The 23,724-nt window shown below is 37.7% G+C and overlaps 1 protein-coding gene and 1 long non-coding RNA gene across 2 annotated transcripts in view; both read right to left on the reverse strand.

Annotated features, from left to right (window-relative positions):
• Positions 1-6,664: 6,664 nt before the first annotated feature.
• On the reverse strand, positions 6,665-10,126 carry LOC146458591 (uncharacterized). Its single transcript, XR_014858156.1, has 3 exons — positions 9,610-10,126; positions 8,661-8,772; positions 6,665-7,852 (listed from the first exon to the last, which is right to left on the reverse strand). It is a non-coding gene; the product is annotated as an uncharacterized LOC146458591 (long non-coding RNA).
• A 3,929-nt stretch (positions 10,127-14,055) lies between these two features.
• LOC146458592 (band 4.1-like protein 3) overlaps positions 14,056-23,724 on the reverse strand; it is a 31,113-nt gene continuing 21,444 nt past the window's right edge. The window contains exons 5-11 of the mRNA XM_085090449.1: positions 22,139-22,183; positions 20,630-20,682; positions 19,442-19,521; positions 17,625-17,671; positions 15,684-15,771; positions 15,470-15,558; positions 14,056-14,198 (exon numbers count right to left, since the gene is read on the reverse strand). Coding sequence (XP_084946575.1) covers positions 14,078-14,198; positions 15,470-15,558; positions 15,684-15,771; positions 17,625-17,671; positions 19,442-19,521; positions 20,630-20,682; positions 22,139-22,183 — 523 coding nt within the window. The 3' untranslated portion in view covers positions 14,056-14,077. The remainder of the gene's footprint in view (positions 14,199-15,469; positions 15,559-15,683; positions 15,772-17,624; positions 17,672-19,441; positions 19,522-20,629; positions 20,683-22,138; positions 22,184-23,724) is intronic.

The following is a 23,724-nucleotide window of genomic DNA, read 5'->3' on the forward strand; positions in this document are numbered from 1 at the left end:
ACACAAACGCAGTTTTTGGAATAGAAGACATGTTGATCCTTATAACTCAGCACAAAACTCTCTCTCTCTTAGAATTAACTAGTTACATAAAGTTTGCATTTGCTTTTTTCGTAAAAGGATTTTCTAATCTCTTACCTTTACGGTTGCTTATATGAGAGTCGTAAGATGGCAGGTATAGACTCTTATATGGACTGTGATACACCGATTGAGATTATTAATCTTTTGTAGAAGACCAAGATGTATTGAATGCATTCACTAAGATATAATATAGCACTTGGTTTCATATAAGGCAATGCTGTTAATCATCAAATTAATATATAGACAATACGTTAAATGAGCGAGAAAACCGTATTGCATCGGCGACGTGTTTAATTTTAACTTATTATCAAAAACTGTCTCAATCTTAGAATTAACTTGTAAGATATATTTCGCATTTGCTTTTTTCGTAAACGAGATTATATTATCATTAACTTTGACAGTGTCTATTTGACAGTCGCAAGGTGGCAGGTATAAAACTCTTATATGGACTGTAATACACTGATTGTGATTATAATCTTTTGTAGGAGACCAAGGTTCCTTGCATTCAGTAAACTATAAAATAATGAATGATTTCATGTAACGCTACGCTGTTTAAAATAAAATAAATGAGAGAGAACCTGAATTTGCCTGCTTGGTATCATATTGTATTAGCTTGTATTTAAGCAATAGTAGCATGAAGACTTCTAATGTTTCTGGAAAATGGTTTGGCATAAGACGGCGAGGCATAGTTAGTAGAGGAGACTGGTTATGAAAGTGGGCAAAAATCAAAAGCAAGAACAACGGTGCTGCAATTTAGGTTGAAAGCTCCCTGACAGTGCACAACCTTTTGTTTTTTGGTCGCACATTCAGACTGAATAAATTAAAGGTATGTTTCTATTGGTCAGTTTTTTTAGCTTAATTGGAGTGCTATTGAGCGTTGTCACCTTTGTGCACCTTCAACGGCAAAAAAGGCCAACAAAAACCTAAAACAAAGGAAGAATGTGGGGCTTCATAACCATTGCCCTTTATTAACTATGGGCGAGGCTAGTTTACAAAAATGTGATTAACATGATTAACAAACATTAATTACTATTTCCACGACACAAAACCTTTCAATGTATAAAGTAAACTGCCGCAGGGTCTTAAAGCTGTAGTAAAGCAACGAGTGGAACAATTGGACCAGTAACATATTACGGACAATACGAATCGCATTTTACGGTAAAGAGTAGAGACGAACCTGCGAATTTTCCAGTTATTAAACGACTGAAATTCAAGTGTGAAAGGTCTTAAAATAGTGTTCTGTCCAGATGACCAAATCTCCCGGAGAGTGGACAAAGGATCAGCAGTGAGGCCCGGGAACCGAGTTAACATGCATGATCCGGTCCCAGTTAAGAATTTTAGTCGAGGTAGACGAAGTAATCCAGCTAGTTATGTAGTTGAAAACAAATATGGAAGTCTCGAATTAGTGTTTCAGAGATAAGAAAATCTGAAATATTTCCACGTTATGGCATGCATGAGCTGTTTTTGTATATTGTGGATGACGAATTCACTTTAGGCTCCATACCGAGCTAAGTGCACAGCTGAGATCCAAATAAATAGTATGTTCTCAGTCGGTTACGAGTCACACATTGCAGCTCGACAAGAAAAGAAAGTTTTAGACGTTATGTTTGGACGCTATGAAACAGTGAAAGTGAAAATAGCGAATATCGAAACTTCTCTAAATATACATCTTCGAAACGAAACTAGGAAAAGCGAATGGCGAAAACTACATTTCAACAACTTCGAAAGCTAAAGTCGAAACGAAACGCGGTCATTGTATTAAAAGGCAAAAAACACACTAAAAACCAACTAGTATTTAGACCTACCTATAAATGTTTGTACATGTGGAAAACTGATATGAATAATAATTGAACAGTAGACAATTAGTTGACGATGTTTCTTTGCTTGTTCCGAAAGTTGGTTGTTTCTTGCTTTTAATTCCTTTGTGAACTCAAGTCCCCTGGGAGTTAACAACTGAGTAGCCAAGTAAATCCAAGTCCACTATATACTCGTTTCATTACATTCACACGTAAAATGATTGTCAAGACTTGTGATGACAACTTTCAAAGGTAGACTAGCCACGAGTCCACTTTTGATGCTGAGTGGGGTTCAGTGGATCACATTATTTCATTACTCCCCTCAGTAACAAAGTATTCCAATTTCTAAAGCATAAAATCTAAAATCATAACTATTATTAAACAACTTATGATTGTGCCTAGAATGTATGAATTTGTGACGACAACAGGAAAACGAAGAGTACAAGGTACATGGAGAAAATGATGTCCTAGTGCAATAATAGGTGAAAGATTATTTCTGGAACAGATTATATGCATGGTTTTCTTCACAAAATTCGAAGTACGCAGGTGTTTGACTTAGGCAGTAAAACGTGTGAAGTTTCCAATCCTGGAAGAGACAAATGCATCATCCCTAGCAGACATCTGATTAACAAGGCTCCTCCATATGGACCAACAAAATGACGTATGCCCAACAAATACCTGGGGGCGGAGGTTGGTCACGCTTGCAAATAGCTGAGCCATTTGTTTAACAACTGTGTTCTAAATCACTTTCTTTCTAGAGTATAATTTAGGAAAGCCTTGGACGATTATTTCCCTATTGTAAATTTTTACAGTAGTTCTAACTTAGCGCATGCTTTGTTTTTACACATTGTATTTTAGTTATTCTTATATCTAAGTTTTAAATTCTTTAGTCAACAGGACCCCTTTGATAACAGTACTTTATACTGAAGGGTTATCTTGCATAAATATTCGATTATTATTACTATTATTATTATTATTATTATTATTATTATTATTATTATTATTATTATTATTATTATTATTATTATTATTATTACTTGGATTAGATCATTGCTTTCTTTTGAGATTTTAAGGTCGGTACACAGATGCGTAAGAAGCTCCAGGACACCTTTTCACATAACTCTCCAGGGGGATTTCATCAATGACTGCCGCCTAAACGCTGACCAAGCGAGTGTCCGTTAATTTTGGAAGAAACGAGATCATGTCACAAGTTAACCATTTTCAGTCAAAAACATGAGTCTTTGATTTTTTTACTCTGAACTTTTGCTGGCTGATTTTCTGGCATAATTTTAGCTTTATTAAAGAAATAAAAAACGCGCCGAGTGCATTGTTGAGTTATATAAGCACGCGGGAATTTTTAAGAACACGAGAGAAGTGCAGAGAGGCACGAGCCGTAGGCGAGTGCCTCTCTGCACTTCTCGAGTGTTCTTAAAAACTCCCAAGTGCTTATATAACTCAACAATGCACGAGGAACAAGTTTTTTTATTTCTTTTATAAAATTTAAACAATCGCAACTCGTCAGTGCGAATGTTAATGAATCAACATCAACTTTCTCCTTACACGTCAGACGCAATGTCATTGGTTCAAAATTTGACAGAAAACCAATGAAAAACGTTTTGTATCGTTCACGACGAGAATCATTTGAAGGGAAAAGTTCTCGAAAAAGCTAAACAACAAGCTAAGGATTCTCTTTAAAAGTTCAAATACTTCACTTATTTGTGGATTAAGGGAGATTCAAGTTTATTTGAACCGAATTTATAGTGCACGAATTGAACATGCATGAGAATCACCGCGGTGTTGGAGGATTTTGATCGGTGTGATTCTACAACTGCGGATGACATTTCTCTTGGTTGTCGAGAAGAAACGGACTGGAATTGTTGGGAAGACATTTGCTTCATCTGTGTTGTCTGAATGGATCCTGTTAGAGCAGATGACAGAACATCAGTGCACTTTCTGAGCTGAGTTGACGATGGCCGGGAATTGTAATGTTGGAGACTGTTCGGGTTTCTGTGGCCTGAATGTGGCAAATGTGCCGATCTACCAAGCTCGCTTCTGCCCACAAGGTTATCGCTGTTGCTCGAACACAATGATTTGTGTAGACGGTGGACAGCACTGCCTTTTCGCTGATCTCTCTCATCATACTGCCCAGAGTGTTAACACCGAGCGGGCGATTTTCGTACCAGACGGTTTGCACGGCGCCGTTTGCTTCGGTCCAGTCGCGTCCAGGGAGCTGAAAGAGAGCTTCGCACTTTGGATTCAACTTGGACAGATACAACCTCAGAGCTCGATAACCATCGGTTAGTGTTTACAATATCATTGAGAAACTCGAAACCGCAGTCAAACGGGGGAAATTGCTCGGCCATAATGGCGGTCTGTCGCTGAATTTCTCAGATTTTCACAGGCAAATAATCTGACGTGTGCTCCGTGCATATGTACAATTATAATGCACGCACCATACGTATGTTTCGCGCATTGTGGAATTATAAAGAACTCAGCTGGACCAATCACAGCGCTTGCTTGACCCTGGCTATTTTAAAATGTTGATTACTTTTTTAATGCGTCAAACGTTTCTTGGCAAATTTTCTGTGAATTGGATATTTTAAAATTAGAACTTTTAACTCGTAAATAGATTGGAATATGTTAATAAAGATGTCGTTATTATTATTATTATTATTATTATTATTATTATTATTATTATTATTATTATTATTATTACATGTTCTGATATCTAAAACATCTTTGACACCTTTTAATCCTGGCCTATTGGTTTAAGGACGCTTGACATTTTTTTAAAAGTTTTTTTGGTGAAATTAGACAGATGCCTATAGTTGTAGGTCCAAAAAAGAATCTTAGTTATTCCCCCCTCCCCCTAGACATGTTTGACTCCTGACACTAAACATTGTTTAGTTGGTGGAGGAAGAATTTTCCGTTTTGGCCAGGATTGTGTTAGGTCTGACTACAAGTTCGAAGTTAAATCACCCAAAACGTAAACAAACATACGAGGGAAGAAAATTGTAGTCGAACAACAAGTCAGAAATATAACTGCTGGCAGCGCTTACGCGGAAACCACGGAGACATGTGTTCCGGCAAACCGCTGCGTTCTATGAACTGATTGACCAGTTACAAACGAGAAATTCGTATCAGATTTGAAAGCACTCTTCGTAGTCCTCCCCAGGCTAACTTTCAAGGGTTGTTGTGGGAGTGGTATTGAGACTAATTTTTGGAGAGGCTTATGGTCAGATTTTGGAAATATGTTGAATACAAATTCCATTGCGTAGACTATTTACGCGGGATGCCCTGGGACAGACCGCGTCAAGGTTTCGGTTGAGTATCTTTTTTTTTTTCATTGTAGACACAAATGGTTATGAATAAATTAATTAAACCTGGAAGGGGACCGACTCACACCTACCTGTGTGACCACAGGCAGCCCAAGTTCGCGTCGCTGGAGAGCATGTGATAATTAATAACCAGTGGGACGATGACCTTTGAGTGAAAGCGCTATTGGGTTACAGGCAGCCGTTGTGAATCTGAACGCATTACAAGACTTTGTATGGGAAACTAAATACCGACGATTCTTACGCTTAAAAAAACGCTAAATTTAACTTTCATTCAATAAAATGAATAAAACTGACTCACCTCTGGTGTATTCTTGTGCGTTTCGGGGTTTATTTTGCCGTTTCGGACATTCTTTGAAATCACTGTCATTCCCTAATATGCCGTTTTCAGAAAGAAAAGAAATCTTTTAAAGCGGTAAATCGAAAGAATAACTTCTAAGAAGTATTCAACAGTTTAAACGGTGGAAATTGGAAAGTGCACGGCAACGAAATTACGCTTTGACTGACAGATTGAATAACCCAATGCGACTGAAGAGGAAACTAGCCATCATAGGGATCATCACTGAAGCGATGCTGCAAACTTTGTCGAACTGATACCTGAACGATACTGGAAATCTACCTCAGAAAAAAAATTAAAGGTTTGATTGTTTATTTTTACCAAAAGGTTTCATTCAGGAAAGCTTTTTGTCTGTTTGTCCTTCTGTTTTTTTTGTTTTTTTTTTTAATGAAACGACTGAGAAAATTTCGTAATCTTACACTTACAGACATTACATAACCAGAATATAAATAGCACTGACTGATTTATTTGTCTGTTTAAACAGGTTCTGACTGTGGGTTCGCATCCCGAGTTCCACACCTGTAGGCGTCTTGTTAAACTCGCATTCAGTAGAATCTTCTTGTTTACTCAGTTGTGCATGTATTACGGAAATGGACAAATTTGCAGCGCAGGCGGGGACTAATATTTGAAAGTTTGAAGTATGTTGAAAAGTAAGAATTGAAAGATGAAAGGTTCATCGAACTGGTAGTATTCTAAAAACATTGCTCATCATTTCCGTTAGAAAATACTAACCCCCGTCAGTGGATGGAAAAGCTAATTGAAAATGGAAGAAACGGTGATAATGTTTACAACATGTAACAGTTAATGGTTGAATGCTGTTTCCCAAAGGAGCGTTCATAATTAAGGAGGGCAGGGAACCTTCTCTTGTGTTAATAATGAACGTTCCCCGAGATGTTACTACTATTGCTCAATAATTTATCAATATTTTTATTGATATATGTTTATGTAAAATAAGTTGCTGATAAAAGTGTATCAAAGGCGCTTCCAACCCAGGATCGGCCCAACATTACTGTAAAAAGACTGTGAGGATTGAAAACATAGAGAGAGAGAGAGAGAGAGAGAGAGAGAGAGAGAGAGAGAGAGAGAGAGCTGAAACAGCAGAAAGACTCGCATACGACTTTTTTTCGCATAATTATCGGATTGGTTTTTATTTATGTTCTTATGTTCTTTTCACAAATTAGTTTTTATGCATAGTCACCACATACATTGATTTGTGGAAAAAAGTTTAAAGTCTGCAGCTATACTAAACTTGACTGATCAATTTCCTATTTGCGTATTTATTTAATTGCAGTGTAATTAATTAATAATCAGTGGCAAACAGTTGAACAGCTGAACAGATCTGTCCAGATTCCTTACTTCAGTACCTACATACAATGGAACCTCGATTTAGCGGACGAAGTGCCACTACGGAAATTGGTTCGTTATAGCAGTGGTTCGTTATATTGGAAACCTCGTTGTAAGGAATATGTGAAAATCAACCAAAATGATCGTTTTATGGAGATATAGTTAATAATTGTTTGTAACGGTGTTACGTTGCACTACTCAGCATTTCCGCATCTGAACGATTAAATAGCATCTGTGCCTTAAATGTCTGTATGAAGCTACAGTACACTGTGTACAAAGCTACGGCACTGGAAAACTGTACAGGCAATACCTTTCATGGCTATAGCGTATACTGTAATATATAATGAGCTGTTAGCTGACAAGTTGTTCTCTTGTTACAGGATTAAAGGGTTTCCATCGCCGTTGGTCTGTTCCACATTTATCTTCTAGCGAGTGTTGACATTTATTCGCTATATCGGAATAGATTTTATGTTTGGGCTTCCGCTTTGTGTTCGTAAAAACGAGGATTTCGTCATGTCGAGGCTCAGTAACTTTGGCCGGGCTGGAGAATATAGTTCGTTTTACCGAGGACTTCGTTATATAGAGGTTACACTGTACATCAAATGTAATTTCTACGAAATATATCTTATCCCCTAAATTTCCATGGCTAACCACTAACGAAAATTCTAGCCCTGTCTAGTTGGCCTTATTTAGCGTTCTAATTCTAAAATCAATGCAATTATTGGATCCATCTCAAAACAGAAACAAAAAGCATCCCCATGCTAAGAAACGACCTTTGTAAACGACATTCTCCTACTCCTCGCTAATCTCAACTGGTTCCTCTGTAGATTTCACACAGGTTTCATCTGTGGGTCTGATGGTGGGATTTGCGTCGCTTTTTGTGGCAGTTTTCTCGAACTGGTCCACAGCCATCGCATTCCAAGCCGCCAAACACCAAGGACCATAGAGAATATTTAACGGTGCTATGGACAGGAAAAATTTGAGATGTTATTGGTAAACTACCAGAAGGCGTTTAGTTTAGGTTTAGGCTTTTCCGTTAGTGATCGTATTTTCGGCTCCAAATATATTTACCAAATCGACGGCAGTTTTTTTATGGGCTATATATACTCTTACAGACGATAAAATGACGCCTGCAGCTCGTGGTTCTTCTGTGATAACTTCGCAAGTATAAAAGCTATGACAATATGACTTGGAAGATAGATAGTACGCGCGTCCAGACATCATCATCATCATCATCATTATTATTATTATTATTATTATTGTGTCACTTTTTCGAAATGGAGATCCGCTATCTTAGATTTCTTGATTTCCCAAAACCTCAGAAACCACGAAAATCGACCGAAAAGTAATTAAATTGAAAAAAAAAAAAAAGAAAAAAAAGTGATATAAGAACATACAACCAAAACTTTACATTAAAACAGGACTTTTCCGATTCCTGAAAAACCTGCCTTAAAAAAATTGGTTGCCATAGTAACACCAAGGTAAGTAAACCCTGACCTATTATACCAAATTTGTTGCCATTTTTGAAAACGTCTCGTGTCGTTCGCGCAAATATTAAAAAATATATACTTTCGGAGTCGGCGAGGTTGAAATCCGTAAGGCATTTAAACAAGACATTTCGTTATGAAAGGGCTATTCTAACCTTCAACTGTCATACAACCGTCAGAGCGTAAACAACTGACAAACAATATGCGGCTTTTTCTACGCCTGATAAAAATGGCTTAGCCTAAAGAGCAGCAACATTTCGATCTTCTGAATAAAAGCACTTACCCCTGGAATTATCAACAACAAAGGTCTCAAATGCAGGAAACGCTGAATTTGGGCGGCGGGTGAGTGGCGGTTTCTGGGCAGAGTTACTGATGCCAATCATGTCATCCACCATCTGAAATGAAGAAATTCAACAGAATCCTCTTAAGGGTTATTAAATCTTGTTACCTTGATTGCACGAGTTCACGAGAAACGAAACATCCTGGTTTAGAAGGGACAACAGCCGCCACACTAGGAGTGAGTTGCATAAAATTTTACGTCGGGCGTAACTGCTAACGCCGGACCTTCAGCCCAGTCACATTCAGTATTTTAACGTCCGACGATAGCATTTACGCCAGACGTTAAATTTTATGCAACTCACCCCAGGTACATTTGGTTGAGGAGAACATAAATGTTCTTGTCTATATTGGCGAGTGGACAAAGCTAAAGAGGGGGAAGGGGATAGGAAGTGGGGCGCTGCAGAGTGATACTTTTCAACAAACGTTATCACCACAATTAGAGTGAGCACACAAGTAGTGTGAAAATTGCGCTTTTCGTTAACTTAATTCCCGCTTCCACCCTTCCTATGTTACTCTCATCTTCTTTCACTTTTGATTCTCCAGAGGACTTCGTTATGTCACAAAAATTGGTCCTTTTGTCCCCATAGTCCTGTCCCGCTCCTTGTAGACTTCCCGACATCTTGGGAATCCCGGCTACACCTTGCGTTTTACTTTCAGAGTCTTGTCCAGCCCCCACTACCCCTCGTCTTCCCCCCCCCCCCCCCCCCTCCACCACAATTCACGCTGTAATTACCACTATTATTGGAGCCTAAGAATAAGCCTTGGATTTCCGGGTTAGAAAAAACAGAACAACAATTAGAAGATACATGGATTGTAGTTCCTAGCACTTACAGGTATGGCTCAAGCAGTTGCTTACCATCGGTATACCCAAGTATTTTATTTATACCACATACCTGTATTATTTCCTTGTCCGAGAGATCAAGAGGTTCAGCCTCTGGAAAACAAAAATAATATCAACAGGGCGGCCGAACGGGTCACTGATACAACCTCACGATAAAACTGAGTATAAAAGAACAGTTTTTTGACCCAGAGGTATGTTGTTGACACGTTGCTCTGTTTTTAGCCACGACACAGCCTTTTTCTAATGATCGATTAGACTGCAGGCTTGAGGTTACGTTGCTATCGACTGAACTTGGCGAAACGTGGCAACTAGCCGTCTAACTAGTAAGCACAACACGATGACCGATCCATAACACAAACAAAGTCGGTTAAATTACTGTAATTTGATTATTTATAGCTGGTTATCAGTGAATTCCCAATTTTATTTACATAAGCTCTGAGGCTAGCCTGTAGAATATTATAGTTCATCACTAAATTTTACCTTTGCCTGATTGGTTTTAGTTGATTACGTGACGTGATAATGTTCGTCCTTGGAAAGAAACTATCAGCGCTTAGTATAAATCTACTACTGTTCTATCACGAATGCCGTTCTCTGATTGGCTACGCTACTCGCTATCTATTCTGTGATAGATAGTGAGTAGCGGTTTTCAACAAAATGGCGGCCGCTTCGTCGCGTTTTCGAAGTGTCTGCGATGAGGATATAATTAATTTACTTGTTTAGTTTTAAACGACTAGTAGATTTATACTAAAACAATTAGATTATTCGCTCTCGATTTCTATGCATGATAGCTGATTCGGGCGATATCATGCGATAGAAATCTCGAGCTCATAATCTAATTGTTAATTATAATCCATCAAATATCTTCGCTCGCGCGCGATTGGTCTAAACGCCTCACGTGACCGAATATACCCCAGCTAAAACTAGGGAATATCGACGTGATATTCTCCAATTTCAAAAACTTCAAGGAGCGTCAAGTTTGCAATTTACGGTGGCCCACAAGTGCACTCCGAATTCCAAATGACACTCCCAATTCTTTAAGTCCACTCCGAATTCTAAAAACTCACTCCGAATTCTTAAAACCCACGCCGAATTCTAAAAACTCACTCCGAATTCTAAAAACTCACTCCGAATTCTTAAAACTCACTCCGAATTCTTAAACCTCACTCCGAATTCTTCAACCTCACTCCGAATTCTTAAACCTCACTCTGAATTCTAAAAACTCACTCCGAATTCTAAAAACTCACTCCGAATTTTTAAAACTCACTCCGAATTCTTAAACCTCACTCCGAATTCTAAAAACTCACTCCGAATTCTGTTGAGCTAGAATCGCCAGGGACTAGGTTTTCGAAATGTGTATCATGGGATATTAGCTACATTTTCAAGATGGCGGCGGCAAACTTGACACCATCACTAAAATGTGAAGTGTGCACAGCAACAGTGACGCTTCACAGCAAATTTTGTGCCACCTGTGGTGCTGAACTTGATGAAGAAAGACTAGCACTGAAATATTTCAACGAAGGATACGATTACGAGGTTATTCTGTGCTTTTTGCTGAAATACCACGGAATAGAAATGAGCCTGCGAACGCTCAAGGATAGATTCAAGTCACTTAGCATTCGACGACGGAAACTATTGGATTCAAATGACCAGGATGTCAGAGTTAGAATACAGGAGGAGTTACATGGGCCTGGCTGTTTATCGGTCTACAGGAGCATGTGGCATATTGTGGTATACTGTTGGCATATATTGATGGGTATGATAAATTGAAACCTGACGGGTTCTCAGTCCATGGCTGTATTGGCGATTGCAGCCGCAAGGTAATATGATTAAGTTGGATAGAACAAACAGTAATCCGTGACCGTCAATACAGCCATGGACTGGGAACCCGTCAGGTTTCAATTTATCATACCCATCAATATGCCAACAGTAGTTCGGTCCTGGATTAGTGTAAACTCTTCTCTTGAGCTTCCGCCTTCGTCTTCCTTCGCACCCTTCAGGGTCCATTTCTTATAGACATGTCGCACTGCTTGCCTCGACACCTGATAACCCTCACGGCGCAAAGTATGCCACATGCTCCTGTAACCTGATAGACAGCCAGGTCCATGTAACTCCTCCTGTATTCTAACTCTGACATCCTGGTCATTTGAATCCAATAGTTTCCGTCGTTGAAGGCCAAGTGACTTGAATCTATCCTTGAGCGTTCGCAGGCTCATTTCTATTCCGTGGTATTTCAGCAAAAAGCACAGAATAACCTCGTATTCGCATCCTTCGTTGAAATATTTCAGTGCTAGTGTTTCTTCATCAAGTTCAGCACCACAGGTGGCACAAAATTTGTGGTAAAGCATCACTGTTGCTGTGCACACTTCACATTTTAGTGATGGTGTCAAGTTTGCCGCCGCCATCTTGAAAATGTATCTAATATCCCGTGATACATTTTCGAAAACCTAGTCCCTGGCGATTCTAGCTCAACAGAATTCGGAGTGAGTTTTTAGAATTCGGAGTGAGGTTGAAGAATTCGGAGTGAGTTTTTAGAATTCGGAGTGAGGTTGAAGAATTCGGAGTGAGTTTTTAGAATTCGGAGTGAGGTTTAAGAATTTGGAGTGAGTTTTAAGAATTCGGAGTGAGTTTTTAGAATTCGGAGTGAGGTTTAATAATTCGGAGTGAGTTTTTAGAATTCGGAGTGAGGTTTAAGAATTCAGAGTGCGTTTTAAGAATTCGGAGTGAGTTTTTAGAATTCCGAGTGAGTTTTAAGAATTTGGAGTGAGTTTTTAGAATTCGGAGTGGACTTAAAGAATTGGGAGTGAGGTTTAGAATTGGGAGTGTCATTTGGAATTCAGAGTGCACTTGTGGGCCACCGTAGCAATTAAAATGAATGTCAAGCTCGTATTTGCGACATTTCCTCTTGGTTTGAACTCTGTTTAACAGTCCTTGAATTAAAAATGTGGTAAAACTGAAAAATGTGAAAGGCGAAAAGTTTTAGCCCATCTCATTTAAGAGTATTTATGGTTTTCTTTCAGTCTGGCGAAATGAAAAAGCCATCAACAAGCTATTAAACGAGTTTAATTAATAAGCTCGAAGCTCGCTCACACGACGGCAAATATTACAGTTGTAATTCAATGAGAGCAATTCGTGCTGGCCTGGATATAAGGAATTTAAATAACGAAAACATAAATTTCAGTACCATTACTGACAGAGTTCAAGCCGGTAAATGATGCTATCAATGCTCACCTGGTCGAGATTGCTCGCGAACATAAAATCTCGTCCACGAAACAAAAACCAGCCAAGATACCTCGAGATGTCGAAATTCTCTACGAAAAGAAGAAGCTTGTCCTACTCTCGAGCAACAAGTTTAATCCTCAGTGATTGTGAACGACTTCGTTGCTGGCTCCATTCAATGTCAAGTTAGCAAAGAAAGCGCTTTGATGGAATCCAGCAAAAACAACCGGTGGCGTCGTATTCGACTGCAGGTTCAGCTTCGATTTCTTCACAGGTCGTTTTCGGCTAGCAAATTCCACAATTGCATTTTCGATATAAAGTGCTGCTCCAATTGAACACGAGATAAAGGAAGAGAACGACAAAGCGCCGGCTGTTTCGTTGACGGCAGTTTACACTTTTTACGGAATGCGATACTTAACAGTTTTTCGCTTTCAGTGATCTTTAGCTTGTTCTCGAGAGGAAGTTAGATTCCCTGTAACCTTATCCGCCACTTGTATCTTGCTTTGTCTTTCACGGAATTAAACAAGTTTAGTTTCCTTTCAAATGTTTTACCTTTTCCCCAAACAAACGCTTTCGACCTGAAGCGAAATCTGACGTGGAGATTTTGGAAGCCAACTGACAAACTTGACGTGATTGACATATGACAGAATGGCAGATCCTGCCGATTCCCGCGAGATTCCCGCATGTTGCGAAAAATATTTGAAGGATAATAAACACAATAGCCTCCATTTGACTTTAAAAATATGCTCAGATATTTGTCCTTAGACATTACCTGCTCCTCGAAGCTCACAGTTTTCCTCGAGCTTCGCTCTCGGAAAACTGTTCGCTTCTCGGAACAGATAATGTCCGCGGACAAATATCTGAGCATATTTTCGCGCCAAATGGAGGCTATTGTTTATTTATACCATGGCCGAGAAATGGCGACCATTAAATTGTCTGCTGGTTGTTCTTGCACAGCAAAATCAGTAAGATCTAGCAATATTTCTTGATTGTTTTTAATAACTTGTTTGTTCAGAATGAAGACAAAAATCGCATCAGCAAATTCCAGACATACTGCCAAGAAAAAATTGCCTGACGAGGAAGCAAAGAAGATGTTTTTGGATTGAATGGGTAAGTACATGTACCTGTCAAGTTGTGTTGTCAACAATAACAATGGTTAAGCTTACTGTGTGAAAAATCCCAGTTGCTTCAAGTTCAAGTTGCAAAAATTAATGGCCGATGAGTTTACATGTACCGTCCAGGGACTCTAGCTGAACAGGCACACCATGTTCTTTTGAATTTATTATTAATATAATAATACACCATTACACACACCAGCTAAGAAATGGCAAGCTACATGTAATAGCAACCTCATTTACCTCACTTGCAGGTCTGATTGTTAATGTAAACTTCTTCTTTTTGAAGGCTATTTTTACAATCTTGGGCCTGTTAAGAAAGGGACACTTGGTTTAAATGATTGAACTCTCCCACAGGGTAGCCACTAATAAAATACTACACCTTTCAATAACTGGCTAAAATGACTAAAAGACAACAGCTATTATATGGCAAACAGTTTTCGTTTATGGCTGATTCAATCTCAAGGAAAGCCCTGACAACATTTAAGTCCATTTCTGGGTGAAGTAAATACATGTAATCGCCACATAATTAATTCTGATCCCAAATGGTACATTAACTTGTCAAAACATCACTTTTCTTTTTTCCCAAGAACTGCTAGAGACTGGAATCAGCTCCTCCCTGATATGCCTGATATTACGTCACTATTACATGTCAATTTGTATAGTTGATTTTTTATTCTGTATTCTACTTATTGAGGCATGTAATTTTTACTTTTACATTTTGCAAATGGTTGGTTTGGCTAACTGGCTTCTACCGACCTAATTGAGATGATGGTGATGATGATGATGATGATGATGATGATGATGATGATGATGATGATGATGATGATGATGATGATGATGATGATGATGATGATGATGATGATGATGATCGAGTCACAAACAAGAAGTTGTGACATACTATGTTAACCTACATCAAATTATAAAATAAATAGAGGATATTACATAGCGGCACGAAAACAAATTACATTGAAGCAAAGGGAGTGAGTAAAATATTGTTTTTAACATGAAAAAAAGATTTCATATCTTCAAGCCACCAGTTAATTTTCTTTTTATTCGATAGTCAAATCTATCACTCACCATATGTTATTTTAACTGACTGTTTGTACAAATAACTATTAACATGAAAAAATAGGAAACCACATCACCAATATCCTCACTAGTGAGGATATGGAAAGTACACCACTGGGTTCCAGATGTAGTTTCACATTAACCCCTTTTTTTTTTGTAATGCATTTTCCAGTAAAACTTATTACAGTCAATCCACGTCACGCGTGACCAGTATTTTTGAAATTTGCACAGAGTTTTGAAATTTACAGTCAGTTTTGACGACATAAAGCTATTACAGAATTACGTGTTTTAAGAATAACGATTGTTTCCCAAGTATTTAGTATCTTTTCTTCAGTAATGTTTCTTTTTCGGAAAGATTTCCAGAGAAATGTTCAACATTCCATTTAAACGTCGGACATTACAAAGAGAAATTCAAACGTTCATTTCATTCTCGGAAACACTGGCATGACGTGGATTATCTGTATTATTATACATAATTATTATAATTTTTCTTGAAATTTCTCTACTCACCACACAAACTTGTTGATCAAACGATTGTTGTGGAAGACATGAATTCCCCAAGCTGACACACCTACAATCACAGACTGACCTTCAGCATCCTGTAACAAAAACATGGCCACCAAAACAGTCATTAACATAAGGTAAAGTTTCTGATAACCATGTACAGCAGAACATTGTCAACCACTTAGACTCGCTCTATGTGAACTTCTAGCATGAACCTTACCACAGCTTGATGCAGGTCGACTCCGTACAATGGAAGCTTCCTTGCATTATCTAAGTACTGCAACTCAGCATCCTCTGGCATCATTCCTCTGCAAGTTAAAAAATTAATGGTCATTAGGCATGGATGAGGAGACGGCGTGGGGAGCCACATGGAGGCGGCATGGCCTATTGGTTAGGACGACAGACTTGTTCCCTGGAGTCCCCGGGTTTAATTCCTCTTCTGACCTCTTGAACTTGTTTCACTGTAGCCTCGTTTTCAAGTCCAAGGCCAAGCTTTGTAAATAGCCAACTGGTTTGCCTCCCACCAGTGGGGATAATTTTTTAACATACACTGTATGTTATGTTCAGTTTGTATATTTATTTCAGTGATTTAGTTTGTCCCCAATTATAAATTTATAAATTTTATAAATTTATTTACTTATTTATCTTACATGATTAATAACGCCAGATGTATGGAGATGAAATTTGACTATTTTTGGTCAAGATATTCTTAACAATGTTACATGCAAGTCAATCACTGTGTACATGTGCAAAGAGACTTGATTTACTGATAAAAAAGACTAGGCAGAGATTTAATTCAAATCTTGTAGTCAACAAATATTTTGTACAAATCCATTTTATGTGCAAGACAGCCTGGCTGTCATCAAGTTTTTGGTCACATGTTGTATTGAGCTTGACATCTTGTTGCTTTCTTAGTCGAATGGCCCTACAACCATCAAGGTTAGCCGTAACATCAAGGCTCTTTTGAGTGTATTCAGGTGTTACAGGTGCTATGGGTTACAACCCTTAATGACAGCTCCGCAAGATGTAATGACACTTGATTAACAAAACTTTCCAGTGCATGTTAGAGTATTTTAAGCATTTTTCGTGAAAAGTGTGTTACATGTACATGCAATTACTTTGCTTACAGGTGCATGAAATACTGTCAAGGTAACATGACAAATTTCATATGGCAAAGCCCTAGGATGACATTCATTGGAAGGATTGTTTTACGAGATTACTCTCAGGAAGGGCTTGTTTTCAAGGAGGTTATATCAATGATATTGAAGCTAAAGGAATTTTTACATTTCAAGATTTGCCAACAATCAGTTTTTACTGACTTCGTCCAAGGCACAAAGCAAAAAAACAGAAAAAAAAGTGTAGGCCCAACTTTTTCAATCCATGTTCACTGTGTCCATACCGAGCCAAAAAGAAAAAGAACACTTTAATTTGAACATTTAAGAGCACCATTTTTTTAAACTGGTTTAATATTAAGGATTTATAGGTTTCCACCAAACACAGGTCTACATTCAGGCTTTAGAAAGTAGCAATAACCAAAAATGCACGTAGCTGACATGGCAAGTACAGCTTATCAGTGAGAGCATTAAACACTATATCTACTAAACTTCAGAAACTCCAAAATCGCACGGCAAGCATTCTGTTAAGGGCAAATTATGACACCAATTCTGACTCTCTAATCAATAAACTTGGCTGGAGAAAACTGGATAAACAAAAACTAATTAATAAAGCTACAATGGTATATAAATCACTCAACGGATAAGCTCCAAATTATCTTCTTTTAAATTTACCTATCGTAGCAATGTCGCCAGTTACACTTTGAGAGACACCAACAGCAATCTCACTGTTCCTCTTCCCCATACAAACTTTATGAAAAATAGTTTCAGTTACACTGGAGCAGTTCTTTGGAATAGTCTTCTATTGAGCTGCGACAGGCAAATTCTCTTAGGGCCTTCAGGGCTAGTTGCTGGCTACAAACAACACTTCTAAAAATCCATAGACCCTACATGGCACTTATGTAAAGCAGGCTCTGAGTCTAAATAGGTTTAATTGTAATTAAGATAATTTTGATAGAAATAGTGTTTGTAAGTCCTGATGAACTGACCGTGTTTAAATAAAGTTATTTATTCATTCATTCATTCATTCAGCATTTAACTTACAGTACCTGTGTTTCTTGTGAAACTCGTGTACTTTTTGAAGCATCTCTTCAGGCTAAAAATCAGTACAAAAAAATAAAAGGGTATTAATTAATATAAGAACTGAAGCGGCTATTTTTTTTGTTATATAATGAGCACTTTATACTACATATTACAATTTTTATACAGTTATTGTTAACTAGCTGTATTTGTGTTCACACATTAGTATGGGTTTTTTTCCCCAAGCCATAAGGCCTGACCCTTGAATAACAGACTCAAGTCTTTGTTTGATTTTCTGAATTGATGAACAATTAATTTGACAAAGACATTTGCCCTGAGGTACAGTAGAATAGACAGTCGCTCAGAGATATCATAAAGCTCATCAGGGCCCCATTTCTGGGCAAATCTTGTCTGTGGGCATGCTCCTCCAGGGACAGAAACTTGTTACCTGTAATGCCAGAAGATGGTAAAGTTCAACTTCAAGATTGACTGTGAAAGAGAGCAATTTAAGTAATCTATTTATAACGGACTTTCAAGAAGACATACATGTAAACTGTTAGATGCTGATCATTTTTGGCGCTATTAATAAAAACCATTTAAACCCTGTAAGGAGAATGACATTTTCTTTTGTAAATCATGGTTATACCACACATTTGGATAGTGCTTTTAACTGAGCTAATTGGCTAACTTGGAGGTAATTAGCCAAGTGCTTTTCACCTCCGAGCAGTCAAAGAGGAACAAGATGGCTTCCATTTCGCCACTGTCACTTACATGTAAAAGGAATGTATTTTAATAAATGAGATGGCTGTTATGAAAAAAAAAGCAACAAAGTTTGGCTTGACAGCAAAGTAAGTTATTTATTATCTTTCCATCCTTTTATTCTAAGGCAAAAAATCAAAGTTACCGTAAACTGTTGAGCACTATGTAAAAATAAAAGACATCTAATGTTTTGCAGCATTGTTTCAAGAGGAAAAACACTAAATGAAGAAATGACAACCCTAAACTATATCTCATTTTGCAGTTTTTAGGGCAAGCAATGATTATTAAAATGTGACACAAGTCTTGCATGCATCCTGCATGTATTTGGAAAAAGAAATTGAAAAATTAAGGGGTGTAGCCCTGGTGGTCAGCCATTCCATAGATAGGAGGGGGTCAGTCTCATGACTTCAATGAACTGATCTTTACAAGAGAATCTTGTTGGCAAAAATTTGTGCACAAATTTACCAAAATATTAACAAGTTATAGTTATGTGCCAATTGGCGTCTAAGGCCTTTAAAGGTAATAATAAGGATAGACTGCAAGCAGTCTCTCTTTACCTCGAGAATCACAGGGAAGAACGCAAAAATCTGAGCGAGCACAATATTCAGAGGATAAGTTGCGCGTGCAGGTGGGTGCCAGATGGCTTTATCATGCTTCAAATAATTGTCTTGCGTTCTTCCCTGTGGCTTCTCCAACAAAAGAGAGACTGCTCATAGTCTAGCTTAAGGAATGAAATTGAATTAATTTTATTTTGTATTATGTTTTATTATATCTTTCAAAGTTTCACTCAGTATGCACAGTGTGATTCGCCAAATTTGCGGGCCTCAATTTCACTGTTCAATGTTCAATGTTTCACATGCCCAATTAACCCCGGAGATAATCTTACTAACCTAGAACTTTCTCTCCGTCTGTGCTGTAAGTTACAGATCCTTGTCATTTGCCGTTGATTTATGGGCCAAGTGCGAATAAATCAATGGAAAAAAAAGCACTCGATCCATACAACTTACAGTACAGACCTTGAACTTGGTTAGTAAGAGGTACATGTATGTTTTACATCTACAGTACGATTGTACATTTTTTCAATTACCTGTTTGGGACAGAATTTAAACTCTGAAAGATATCCTGCCCCTTCCCCATGCTCATCAGGGTCATAGTCTCCAGATTCAGCTATAAAATCACAGACAAGTTTACAATAATAATTATTAATACTAGTTAGTAATTAAAATATTTAATTGTAGATAGATTATACTCATTAGAACTCGCAAATCTACATTAATTTTACAAAGGTCCATTCTATTTCTTGAACACGGAAACAAAACAAAAAATTACAAAATTATATTTTCAATCCTGTGGTTCAAGAATAAAATCAACCTTATTTCTAAAATTTATAATGTAAATTTATTGTGAAAATGATTGTTCTCAAAGCTTAAAGCCAAGCAGAAAAACCAGTTTGAACAGTGAAAGCACAAATTCACAAATTCAAGCTCAACTTTATTTCTCCCCTTAATTTAATTTACTTCATTAACTGATAACAGTTAATTAAATGTGACCCGTGGAGGGTCAGGGCAGCTCTATAAACGTCTCCAGGGTGTGGCTAATCAGACATCACACCCATCTCAATGAAACCTTGATGGCGCTAGGATGACAATAAGACCCCTTAAGGAAAAGATATTGATATTAATAATTATCTGGGCCATTACTTAAACCCCCAAATAATAGCTTTGTCACATCCCCCCATACATATACAGTTGTACAATGTATGTACATGTACCCCCAAAATACCTTCTTTATGTGCCTTGGTCCATGTAAATTTGAGACCCAACGGTTAAGTACACTTTCCCTTTCCCAGCACTTCTAAATCAATTTAACTAACCACCTTTTAAAGCTATTAGGCCCCATTCAGACTAGGTGCCCGTTCCCGGTTCTCGGGTACGAGCACTAGTCTGAACAGAGCTTTTTGTCGGTGCCCGGGCACGGGCACTACATGTACCTCCAAAGGTAGTACTCGGGCACCATTCCTGGGCACGGGCACTGGTGAATTTTTCAGTCCTCACGTTTTTTCCTCATGCCTCCTTATGATATGTACAGCAAACAAAATGGCGGGTGCTAAATTGACGAAGAAGAACAAGATTGCTCCTTGGGCACCAAGGAGTCTGAACAATGTCCTTTTTGGTGCCCAGGCACAGAGCTCTGGCACAGGCACCTAGTCTGAACAGGGCCTCAGTTTCAGAGTTCAATAACATCATAACTGGAGCTTGACCTGACATTATATTACCTTGCACAACAGATGAACCAAGAAGAGCATGGATAGGAATCGAACACTGTAACCTGACGATAAATAACAACACCAGTATTAGTAAGCAGGACAGAACTTACAAGTCCTGGACCCAGTTGTTCAAAGCATGATTAAGCTAATCCTGGATTAACGCAAACTTTGACTCGAGTTTAATTGCTAATCACTAAAGATTCTTCCAAAAGATTTTTTGCCCTCAGTTTTAACTTCAAAGTCTTTTCTTTACCTTTAGCTTGAAATGAACCTTTCATTTTTAACGAGCGAGATAAAAACCTCAATTAACTTCTAATCATGGATTAAGCGTTAATTGGCTTTCAAACAAGCGGGCCCTAGTGAACTAAAATTAATGATTATTGCAAATTTCTATAATGCTCACTAATAAAAAATATATTTACGTGTAAATTATTGTTTTAATTAACTCCTTATTTTTTCTTCCTTTGACTGTATAAAATTACATATAATCTCATTTTTGTCAGAGTATTAATTTGTGATGTTATCAAAACTGACCATTATTAATTTTATTTCTTATTAATGTTTCCCTAGCAACAAAAAATTAAATTTGTTTTCTTGGCTAAGTGACACATTAACATACTACGTGACATTGCGATTAGACTATAGATTATAAGAACTTTATGTTCATGATTGTGATTGTGATCAATGTGTTGCTAATGGGAACCAAGCCTTAGCCTTCAAGACTGTAAGCTAAGCTGGCTACGTGTAAAATCAGGTGATATTCCTCCTGATAATTCTTCTTCTTGTTTTTTTTTTCCCAAGGGCATGTGTTGGATATGAGATGATAGATAGCCAACGCGTTGCAAAGCGCCGAGTTGGCTATCATCATCTCTTATTCAATAAGCACAAGTGAAATATTGTTTTATTAAAAGAAATAAAGAAACATTACTTGATCTTGCTGATTTCGCTTTGCAAGTACAACCAGAAGAATATTTAATGGTTGCTATTTCTCGGTCATTATATAATGGCTCACATACCATGGCCACTAAGCCAATCAAATCCCTGGAATCGCATTATACAATGATCCAGTTTTAATAAATTTTAATTATTTGTTTCACACGATTGAGCAGGATAACTGTTTAATATAATTATTTTAATTCAACATATTAATAACAAAGCACAGTGTTGTAGCAGAAAAGCTGGAGATGGTCTTCACTCAGATGAAGGACTTATGCTCAAAGCATCAGCACCTATATCTCTGTACAGTGGCCAAAGTAACTTCTCAACTTTGTCAAAATAATGATAAAACCAAACATTCGTTTCTACTCCCTACCGAGGCAGCATCCCAGTTTCTTTAGAACCTAACCCTCTTATCTACCCATTGAGTTACCCTGTTGAAGTAAAGGTGGGTTTATTATTCTTCCCATGTTGCCCAAACATGTTTTATCAAAGTCCAAGTACTAATGTCCTTATCAATGAAAGGTGGGTTACAGTTAACCTTGTGATAAGTTGCATCACTCAACAAGCCACATGTCTCACCTTCCTTTAAGAAGATCTTCTCTCAGTTGCAAGACCATCAAGTATCTGAGTGACAATAACAAACACCAGGAGTTTATTTAACCATAATATATTATTAACTAGAAATAGTTTAATTACTCTACAACTACCACTGCTGTTTATTCTCATATAAACAAAGTTAGGGGTGTTTTGGGAACTGGTATTAATACACTGTAGTTTGTCTTTTGTTAAGCAAGACAATGTAAGATAAAGCAAAGCTCTTTGGCAGAATAACAAAGTGGACATTTACATTAAATGCTTAATTTACACGCACATTTTGCCAGGCATGTGGGCAAAAAACATAGATGTGTGCATTTTGCCTGTGTTGTTTGCTTATCTCTGTCCTGAACTGTACCTGTCTTCAATGGAAATGATCACAAAGGATTCCGTAGAAAACAGAAACATACATACCGTATGTGCCACACAGAAATTTGTATTTATTCTGTTGTGATCAACCACACATTCTTTTCTAAATAAGTAATTGATGGCAATCTCCTCTTCACTAAGGTTTCTTGAACTTTCCACATTCCCCCTTTAAGCTGTCACTCCAAGTATTTCTTTTGGGCATCCTTGAAGTGTGATTTCATCATTTTGATACAGCTTTTATGTTTCAGGGCACAAAATGACTTGCAGAAAATCGATCCCCATCTTTCAACTGAGTACATAAAAATGCAGTCTGGTAGCCCAGGGTCCCAGTGAGTATGGCTGCTACCTCATCATCACCCAGTTATTTTGTTTAAGCATTTACTTGATGCTATATCATTGTTAGCCATTTATCCTCTATGCATCCTGTTCACAGCCAACACCAAGATTTTGTATGGTATACATGTACAAACTGTATATTTATCAAAGCACTCTGTTGGCGAACTCATGAATTGTTTACAAATAAGCTACATGTATTTCTCTCAGGGCAAAAAACTTTTTTTTTTATTCCACTTGTCCATTGGACGAGTAACATTCAGATTCTGGTTGTCCGAAAGTTAAATTCACTAGTCCGAAAAAATTATTAAAGTGAATAACAAACTGACTTGGAAAGCCTTATTACGTTACTACGAGTAATAAGTAAAAATGAAGAAAAGGGTGGTCCTAAAACGGGCAGCATATGTTTATATAGCATCTGAGAATGGCTTGGAGCATTTCAAGTTGTTTAAATTACAATATTAGACTGACGGTAAAGACATTAAAAGGTTTTATTACTTCTCAAACGAGGTCGTCATTTCCATGTATGGTATGTGGTCCCAGTCTTCATCGAAACAACAGAACCAGATATTTTCGGGAAACAGAATGAAAACGGGTAAGTTGTCGTGAAAAGAAACCAAACTTCACGAAACTCAGGCTAGTTTACAAAGTCCAAAATGCTTGGGAACTCAGACCTCAGTGGAAAAGAACATCTTTTTTTAGGCAAACTCTACTCATCTCGTAGGACAAGTGCTGTTGGAAATCCACTCGTCCGAGATACGAGAGTACTCGTCTTGGACGAGCGGATGAGCAGAGGTTTTTTGCCCTGGTCTCTTGATCTTGAACTCCAAAAAATGGCTATTGTTTAACCAAAAAATCGCCAAAATTTT

The sequence above is a fragment of the Pavona decussata genome, unplaced genomic scaffold, assembly GCF_977016875.1.
Source record: "Pavona decussata unplaced genomic scaffold, jaPavDecu1.1 SCAFFOLD_232, whole genome shotgun sequence".
Taxonomy (NCBI): domain Eukaryota; kingdom Metazoa; phylum Cnidaria; class Anthozoa; order Scleractinia; family Agariciidae; genus Pavona; species Pavona decussata.